Consider the following 9,696-nt stretch of genomic DNA (forward strand, 5'->3'; position numbering starts at 1 on the left):
GAGGTGGGGAGGCCAGCGCCGGCCGGTTGCTGGGCTCTAGTGATCGCAGTGCGTCAGGATCCACTGAGCGCGGTTCTGAGCTGGGGACTTTACCAGCAGGACTCATGCAGTCTTTACCGCGCCCTAGCCGGGCAGCTCCACGTTGCAGGAGGAGAAACTGAGGCTCAGATACCACTTGGGGCTAAGGTCACCCATTTGCACCTGCAGATGGAAGGCCTCCAGGTCCAAAGGCCTATGCTTCATTTGCCTCCAGGGCTGGACTCCAGGGCTGCAGGGTCGGGGTTAGTCTGCTGATTCTCAGAATAACCCCAGCCTGGCTCAGTCTCCATATCTGTAAAATGAATAGGATGAAAGGCAAAACTCTGTTTTGTGCAAGCAAAAACTTAACAGTGGAAACCCCAAAACTGCATGAGACATTAATTAGGTGCTCTGCCTTGAGGAGAATCGAGTGAGGGCTGGTGTGACAGCTTTCCTATTGTGCCCAGAGGAACCCTCAGGCTACCCCAGCTCTGGGAATTAGGTTGAGCCATGCAATCTGCAAGCCATAGGTTTAGGACCCACTAGCAATTGGTGAAAGGGGTATGGGGAGGGGCGTTGCCTCCCAGTGCTTCACACGCCCTTGTTTAGTTCTTCATTGGTAGGCCTGACTCAGCTGGTACATTTTATTTTTTGACCTACTATGTCCTGGGCACACATCTCTCACACCCTCCTTTCAGAAAGCTCCCGGCCCCTTCATCTACCCTGTGGCTGACTAGCAGCGTTGCCCCGAGGCCAGCACCTTCTCCTGGGGCTGTGGCCTCAGCACTCCCCCTAGGAGCTACCCTTGTGCCGTCCACAACCTGCATAACTTCTCACAGCAGCCACAGAGCTCCAAGTGGGAGGTAGTGGGAAAGAGTCCAATTAATTCTTGCTGGAGACAGAAAAACTCTAGCAAGGAGAGGAACAGTAAGTGGGATGAAACTTGCCCGGCGCTGTGGTAGACACCTGTAATCCCAGCTACTCAGGAGGCTGAGGCTGTAGGATCACATTTCAAGGCAAAACTACGCTGGGAGCAGGCCGGGGCGCTGGGAGGGAGGGCTTGCCCCGTCATGCCTCCCGTCTACACTGCACTGGTCACACAGGACTTGTTTATCTGCCCACCCGACTGTGGACTGTGAGCTGCTCTCAGACAGGAGCGGGGTCTCCGTCATCTTCCGTGACCCAGTGTCAGTAACAGCAACTAATAACAATTCAGGGCATTAAATATTTACCGCCACACCCTGCACTAGGAGCTCTGCACACATTATCTCAGTCCAAACTCTGGACCCAGGGTTACTATTAATCCTGCTTTGCAGATGGAGGCCCGTGGTTTGGAGGGGTTAAGTAATGTGCCTCAGGTCACACAGCTGTTCAGTGATGAGACCAGAATAGGAATTCAGGTGTCTGGCCACCGAGCCCTGATGGACAAACTCTCGCCAAATTGCCCAGGTTAGGTTGGAACTTGGGATCCTCCTGCCTCAGCCTCCCACAGTGCTGGGGTTACAGGCATGCACCACCCTGCCCAGACTGGAGGCTCACTTCTTTGGGGGGACCTACTGAAGAGAGAAACGCTGAGGAAGAGGGGCTCAGCGGCCGGAAGGGGAGGCAAACGATTGGAGGCAGACTGAGTTTTGGGGAGAGGCCTCGGACCTGAGGAGGTGGAGGCACCTGGGGTTGCAGCCCCACACACTGCCCTTTGTGCCTCTGCAGAGGGAGGCAGCCAGGGAGCTCAGCCAAAGGCCAGGCGGGGGTTGCGTCAGAGGGCTAAGCCCCAGATCAAATGTTGGAGATGGCAGGGGGGCTGGTTCCTCCGCCCGAGCTGCTCCTGCTGTCATTGGCCTTTCCAGACAGGGACGGGGCGTTACAGGAAACCCCAGGTCAGATAAGCTAGAGAAGGAAGAAGAGAAAGCTGGAAAGACCAGAGAACAAGGGAGCGCCCCCCACATACACTCCAGCAGCTAAGAGGTGACAGAGCCTTCAGCCAGCGGCATCCTTAGGCCAAGAGGGCTCCCGGAGGGTCCCCGATTCAGCAGCACCCACCATGCTGCCTTGCCTGGCCCTGCTTCTCCTGGCGGGCCTGTCCATGTGCGCCTCGGCAGGCCACGGCGGAGAGAAACTGGCACTCAGCACTGAAGAGCGGCCCTGGGTGACCGTGGCCCTGGAGGTACCTTTGCGGGGAGGCTCTGACCATGCTCTCAAGGGCAGGCAGTGAGGTTGGAAAACCCACCCCGTTTGGTGCACTGCAAGGCAGGTGGGCTGACCCTCTGTGGGCAGGTTCAAGGCCAAGACCCCTGGCCTGGCTGACCACAGAAGGAGTTCATGGCTTACACACATGGGAGCAACTGTGTGTGTATGTGCGTTTGTGTGTGTGTGTGCATGTGTGTCGAAGATGCACTTATTTAACACATTACTGGTAGCCTAGGTTCAGCTCCTAGTGTGGGAACTGTGTACCGTCTTTCGGGGGCTGTTGGCAGACGCCTGTCATCCCAGCACTGGGGAGGCTGAGGCAGAAAGATCACAGTGAGTTCAAGGCCAGCCTCAACTATGTAGCAAGACTCTGTCAAAAAAAACACAAAACTCCATATACTATGTTCTGATGCTTTCCTAAATCCTTTCTAAGCATTAACTCATTTAACCTTCTATCAACGTCATGGGAAAGTTTTGCAGATAAGGAAACTGAGGCACAGAGAGATCAGTTAGTTTGCTCAAGATTGCATAGCTCCAAAAGGACAGCTACATATCCTGTCCAAGGTGTGATGCTGATCTGTGTATAGTGCGTGCACGACTGTCCAGCCAGGGATCGAACTCAGGACCTTTTGCTTTCGAGGCAGGCAGTGGTACCACTGAGCTAAATCCCCGGCCAGTCCAATTTCCTTTCAAGAGGATTAGCACTTTTGTCTCGTATGTCCATAGAAACTCTTCCATTTCCTGACAAGTCCTGGTTTTACAGTTTTCTAAACTTCCTGGATGCTAAAAGTTGGAGACTCAGCATCTGCACCAACCCCAATCCCATCCCCAAATCTGAGATGATGATGGGGAGAGCCAAAGACCCTGAGCCTGGAGCTCCCATCAGAAAAGGAGAGGGAGGGACCTACCTCGGGGAAGGCTTGCAGAAGGGCATGGCCAGGCCAGCTCCTCCCATCTCCTGGGACGGTGAGGACACTGCAGCTGTCCTTGGCCTGGGGTCCTGGGCCTCAGTGAGGTCTCTGGAGCCACAGGAAGCGCCACAGCATGGATGGCTGTGCATGGTAGGCTCCTTTCTGGTTTGACAGGGAAAGTGTGGGCAGAGGGGAGAAGACAGCAGGCCTTGGAAACCAGGGTTCAAGTCTCGCTTCTCTACTGACTCCTGCTGCTCTTTGGACCTCAGTTTTGCCACCTGCAAAATGGAAGGGGGCAGACCATCCTCAGGCTACGTTTTAGGCTTGGTGGCTTTATGCTGTCAACATCAAACATCCGGGTTCCTGGGATGAAGTGGCTGATGATGGGGGACACACCTCCAGGGTGATCTGGTCAGCTCCTAGCTTCCAGGGCTCCACTGCAGCCCTCTCTGGAGCTGGGGGTTCAGGTCAACACAGATGTGGAGTGTTTTCTAGTGCCCCTCTGTCCCCAGCAATAGCTGTCGAGAGGGAGAAGGGTCAGCCCTGTTTAATTCGTATTAGGCCATTCTTTCCAACTCATGTTTGAAGCTGCCTTTTACCAAAGCAAAGTGGTTCTCTTGAGCTTTTCAGAAATGGGTCTAAATCTCCAAAGAGTCTTCTCGGGTTTCTGGCCAGGCTGGGCGACTCCAGCCTGAGACAGCTGCCTCAGCCACTGACGTCGAGGGAGGAGACAGATTAGAAGTGACTGAATTAGTCCAAGGCTTGGAAAACAGTCCCTCCGGATCCTGAAAGTTAGGACAAGATGCACTGTGAAAAGCATTTGGGTTTCATTACCCCCAGCTGGGTGCCTGTTGGTCCCTGGGATGGAGGACAGAGCCCAGCCCCAGCTCCCCAACTCCGGGCAGGACCAAGGAGCCCCTCTTCCGGGGGGGATTCAAGGTGAGGTCACAGGTCACTGAGTGAAAACTTCAGTCCGTAGCCTTGGTCAGGACATTTGTCCATTTAGGGTAAGGATTAAAATGGCCGTGGTCCACCGCAGAAACGCAGGATCTGGGGACGGTTAACTGCGTGATAAGAGGGGCAGTGCCTGGGAACAGAGCAGAGCCCAGGTAGAGGGGCTCTGGGAGTAGAAGCAGGTCCCCCTGGCCTCCTAGGGGCTCCCCCTGTGTCACAGGCAGCCCCCTCCTCGTCCATCCCAGTGAGTGAACCTGTGCTGGAAGTCACACTTGTGAACCGTGGTTCAGTCACTTCTTGTGTGTCTGGATAAGTCATTGAGTCACCTTCCGGCTTGGTTTCCATCTATGGGGGGCAGGCGGGAGAAGTCCCCTCTCTACTCTGATGGTGGCTGTGGAAACTGAGTGGGGTTCTGATTGTAGGATCTGACAGCCCAGCCTTTGCATCAGGTGGCCTGGGTTCCAGTTCTGGCTCCGTCCCTCACTTCCTGGCTGGAGAACTTCAGACACGCTGTGGAATCTCTCTGTACCTCTGTTTCCCTCTGTCAAGTGGTGACAGTAAGAGTACTGGGTACTGTGTGTGCCAGGAACATAGTAGGTGGGTTGTTAGCTGTTAATTATAATGCACAATGTGGTGTAACACAGAAGACTGGGTGTTGTGGTACACACCTGTAATCCCAGCACTCAGGGAGGCTGAGGCAGGAGGCCTGTGAGTTGGAGGCCATCCTGGGTTATTTAGTGAGTTCAAGGCCATCCTGGACTACATAGCGAGACCCTGTCTCAAAAAGCCAAAATAAAAGAGAGAAAATATTCAGCAGAGGCCAGCGCTGGCACAGAGCATGCATCTGATGACTGAGTGGCAGCTGAGTTAAGGCTCCTGCCTCCCACCTGTCTCCATGCCAACCTCTCCCATACTCCTCCACTAACTCTCTTCTCCAGGAGGTCCCTGTCCCGAGCATTCAGCTCCAGCTGCAGGAGGCCAGGCGGTTCTTTGGGCTGATGGGGAAGCGAGTGGGAGGTGAGTGACAAAGGTGGATGGGGCCCACAAGGGGTGGCTCTGAGTGGGTGGCACTGCCCAGCAGGGGCCCAGGGCTGAAGCCCTGCTCAGTGCTCCAGTCCTGTGGGGGCACGCTCTGGAGATGGGCAGGGGTGGACGCCAGGACACTGGGGCATGTCCATAATGATGACATGTGACGGGTGTAAGCAGGGGCTGTCCCCAGTGGACAAAGACTACGGGCATCCTACGGGTAGAGGCCACCACTTTGCCCCACAGTGGGTGCCCTGGCCTCCATATCTGGATGATTTTGAGGAGTGGCAGTGATTTGGAGACCAGCACCTAGACAGCAACAGTCTGGACAGAGAGCTATTTTCTCATAGCTTATCATTGATATTCTTTTTTCTTTTTTTTTTTTTTAGTACTAGACTTTGAACCTAGGGTCTTCACACTGAGCTACATCCCAGTCCTTTTTATTTATTTATTATTTTGAGACAGGGTCTTTTTAAGTTGCCCAGGCTGGTCTCAAACTTTTGATCCTCCTGAGTGCTGGGATTGCAGGTGTGCACCATCAGGTTCAGCTTAGTATTCCACTTTTTTAAGTGGTCATGCTCAATGTTGGTGAGGGTGTGGAAGAAACTGGCACTTTTATTCACTGTTCATATCCCTCAAAGTCAGAAACACACGTGACTTTGACCAACTGTCTGACAACAGGGAATCTATCGGGGGATGTGATATTGCTACATGAGCTCTGAGATGTTTGTGCGAAACTATTCATCATGAAAGTATAATAGGAAGATTTGGAAATAACGGGAAGAACATTGCAGGGCAAAGATCAAAATATATTAGGCTCATCTGTAACCTTTGTGGACATTAAAAAAGATGAGTCAGGCCTTGCGCAGCGGTCCACAGCTGTAAATCCTAGCTACTCAGGAGGCTGATGCTGGAGGATCACGAGTTTGATGCCATCCTAGGCCACTTAGCAAGACCCTGTCTCTAAATGCAGTTTTTAAAAAGGGCTAGGATGTAGCTCAATAGCAGAGTGCTTGCCTAGCACACAGGAGGCCCTGGTTCCATTCTTAGTACTGGGAGGGGGCAGATCTGTGGAAAGATACAGAAGGGCTCCAAGATATATGGCTGCTGGGCCTGGTGGTGCATGTCTGTCATCCCACCACTTGGGAGGCTGAGGTAGGAAGATCCTCATGAGTTGGAGGCCAGCCCAGGCTACATAGTGAGTTCAAGGCCAGACTGTACTACATAGTGAGTCCTTGTCTCAAAAAATAAAAACAAACAAAAACAAGATATTTAGTTAAATGAGCAGGAAAGTTACAGAACAATGTGCATCATAGGAGCCTACTTGCTTTTTAAAAATTACATGTTACACATACATGCGCACGCGCACATATGCAAATGCGGGGGAAGGTTCCAGAAGAATAAACAGCAAACTGTAAACAGTGGTTCTGTCTAGGACAGGAAGTAGGGATGAGGGGAGAGAGTGAAAAGGGACTTTAATTTTTATTGTCCAAATCTTTACATTGCTTGACTTTTTTCAGTAGTGGGCATGGACTCAAGGACTGCCTTGTAATAAAAAATGCATATACAAATAGAGAAAACCAATGTGTGACCAAACATTTTTGGCCTTCATATCCTCTGCTACAAAATGAGTTTGAGCCTGGGCCACTTTAGAGATCTCTTCCAAATCCAACAGCCCAGAAGTGTAGGGCCGGGAGTAGAGGAGAGAGATTTCCTGAGCCCTGAGACGTTCACACTCCCAAGGTCCCCTCGTCACCAGCTTCAGTGGGGACTAAAGCTCCTCAGGTAACAGAGGACGCCCGCCCAGTCGGGGCCAGGCGTCAGTGGTGTATGTCGTCTTCGCTCCCTGTGCTCCACGCTGTCTCCTGCCAAGCACGCTCCTGCTGCCACCTGAGGACACCAGGGAGTGGCTGCAGCTCAGGGAAGACCCCTGAGCTTCACCAAGCCCCCCAGAAGTGCTCAGCCCTCGCTTCCCCCTCCTTCCCCCAGGTGTACCTCGGATCCAGTCAGAGCCAGCAGGTAGGTGTTGCCACCCCTGTGTTTTCCCTGGGGAGGGGTGGCTTGGCCATGCCAGGGGACGCCAGCCTGGCATGGCCAAGCCAAGGGCGGGGCCAGTGTAGTTTGGCCACCCGCCTGTTGGGCTTTGGGGTTGTTTCCTGGAGGGTGGTCTACACATGCCTGGGGTGCACTTGTGGGTGCCGGAGGAGACAGGGCTGAGTCTAGTTCCATCAGAGCTTCAAAATGACCTTGAGTCTGAAGCCTGGAGTTGGGAAAATGAGTCCACTACCAAAGATAAGAGTGCTTGGGGCTCAGTCCCCTGCACATAGCGGGGATCTGGGAAGTGCCAAGCTGAGTAGTGGTGGCCTGCCTGAAACCCTAGAGCAGAAAGGGGGAAACAAAGCCCAAGGGAAACAACCAAACTACGACACCCCATGTGCTCTTGGGATCACACCCAACCCCCTCAAGCATGAGGTTTAATGGAAGGAGCAGCAGCAGGAGGATCAATGGATAAACGACCTAGCACAGGATGGTTGGGCAATGACTGCATTTTCAAAGCCCAGCTTTGTGCTGGGTCTTGCTCCGCCTCGTTTCTCTCTGCTTCTCTCCTCCACCTCTCCTCTGTCTCTTGCCAGGGCGTCAGCTGGGACGAATGGCTCAAGGCCTCCTGAGCAGGGGAGGACTCTCCACAGAAGGTAGGCCAGAGCCTCTGGCGGGCGGCAAGGTCATGATGGGAAAGTGGACAGAAAAGACAGAAAAGATTCCCACAAGCCATCAGGGGAGGCCCTGTGGTGAGGGCAGCTAGGGGGCGAGGGGGCTCTGACGCCCCAGGACTGAACCCAGCTGTGCCCCCACCCCTCAGCCACCCAGGCACACTGCCCACCCCTGTATCCCAAGCAGGGCGCCCCTGCTTATTCCAACACTGGCTCCTAGAACTGAAGATGGGAATGGCCTCTGTTCTGCCCTGAGATTTTCTCAAAGTGAGCCCATCCATTCGAAGTGTCCCGGAAGCCTCCCCAATGCCAGATAGAAATGAGGGACCCTCCACGCATGGCAGAGCTTAGAAGCCGTCCTTTTTCGGAGGTGGAAAGTGAGCTAGTGACAGGACTGTGTGTCCACTTTCCTGGTCCATGGCACCTCCCAGGTCCCCAGGAGCACCTTAGGGACTTTGGAATGCCAATTCTCCGCTTTAGAGAGGAAAACTAGGGTCGGCTCCATCTCTGGTTCATGGCATTTGCAGTGGAATAATGAAGAGAGGTGAACCCAAGACTCACTGCCCTAGATATCTAGACAGGAGGAACACAAGTGGGAAACGGGGTGAAGGGCCCAGCCAAGACTCCCCTAACCACCAGCCTCCTACAGGCACAGAGGATGAGGACCCGGGTTCAGAGTGAGAGGCCCCACAGGATGCTTCCCTGAGGGTGCCGCCTCTTCTCTTCCGGGTGTCCCAGTGGACCAGGCAGCATGCCGACTCTACCCCGCGCCTCCTATCCTCGACACTGGCATTCCAAGCCAGGCCCACAGTGAACTCAGTGAGTTTCTTCTAGGACTCTCGGCATCGGGCAGTGGTGGTGTACAGATGTGCTGTCGCCCTCAAGGGCCGGAGCGACCCCGCTCTCCCTCCCACTTCCATGACAGCACCACGGGGCCAGCCTCGAACTCTGTACCCCACACCCGGCACACAGTCGGGACCCAATAAATGAATGACCAGTGAGTGGCTTCCTGTGTGATGCGGGGCAGAGGGCGGGAGGCCGGCAGGCCAGGAGAGTTTCCAGAACTGCAAAGACTACACAGCCCAGGGACTGTTCTCCGGTGGGGAAAAAACCTTGGGACACAGGAAGAGCAGGGAAGAAAGCAGGAGTTATTTCAGAGTGGAAGCTCCAGAGCCCAGCCTGTGGGCTGTTCCCCGCAGGGTGAGGAACACAGGGGTTCAACTCCACGTGTCTCCTGTGGAGGGGAACTGGGTCCCAGGTCACTGCCAGTTCTCCCGTACAAGGCGGCCCTGCATTGTCTGCTTGGCTTTCAGGACAGGCTGTGGTCCTCGGCCAAGAGCTCCCAAGGAACGGAACAGCTCCCACCTCCCATCGGCCTCTGGTACACAGGCCCTCGTCCCTGTGCTGAGGCAGGGAGGGCACAGAGGACTCCAGGATGCTTGGAAAGGCCACAGCCCAAAACGAAACCCTAGGGGAAGCCTACGGAATGAGAGGGGCTGGACTTTGGCTGAGCTGGATGTGGGGCTCAGCAGTCAACAAGATGCATTTTATTCACTAGACTACAAAATGCTTAGCTTCTCCATGGCCTTCTCTCCAAATAGGAAATGTGTTATTCTGGGCATGTGATTTTTTTTTTTTACTTCCTGGTACTGGGGATTGAACCCAAGCCCCTAGCTGCATCCCCATCTCTCTTATTTTGTTTTTGGAGACAGGGTCTCACTAAATTGCTACATTGCTAAATTTCTTAAGCTGTGCCACACTTGGTCTAGGCATTCAATTCTTTGTGATAAGGGACAGGGATGGAGGTCGGGGTAGGCTGTATTTTAAAAGGAAAGGAAAGCCAGGCGTGGTGGCACATGCCTGTAATCCAGCACTTAGGAGGCAGGGGC

At 54.0% G+C, this 9,696-nt stretch overlaps 1 protein-coding gene across 2 annotated transcripts; it reads left to right on the plus strand.

The window, feature by feature from the left end:
• The first annotated feature begins 1,882 nt into the window (after window positions 1-1,882).
• On the plus strand, window positions 1,883-9,419 carry Tac4 (tachykinin precursor 4). 2 transcript variants are annotated; one of them, XM_087202534.1, is made up of 5 exons: window positions 1,883-2,182; window positions 5,009-5,087; window positions 7,086-7,115; window positions 7,730-7,789; window positions 9,121-9,419. In XM_087202534.1, exons 1-5 carry the CDS (start codon window positions 2,060-2,062, stop codon window positions 9,213-9,215), a joined length of 387 nt encoding a protein of 128 aa, XP_087058660.1. In that variant the 5' UTR covers window positions 1,883-2,059; the 3' UTR covers window positions 9,216-9,419. The 2 variants fall into 2 exon arrangements, with proteins under 2 accessions (XP_087058660.1, XP_012933253.1); XM_013077799.3 differs by lacking the exon at window positions 9,121-9,419 and adding an exon at window positions 8,457-8,808 and having other exon boundaries at window positions 1,889-2,182.
• The last annotated feature ends 277 nt before the right edge of the window (window positions 9,420-9,696 follow it).

The sequence above is a fragment of the Heterocephalus glaber genome, unplaced genomic scaffold (assembly GCF_053883595.1).
Source record: "Heterocephalus glaber isolate CG9 unplaced genomic scaffold, H.glaber_assembly_v1.0 deba00001773, whole genome shotgun sequence".
Classification (NCBI taxonomy): domain Eukaryota; kingdom Metazoa; phylum Chordata; class Mammalia; order Rodentia; family Bathyergidae; genus Heterocephalus; species Heterocephalus glaber.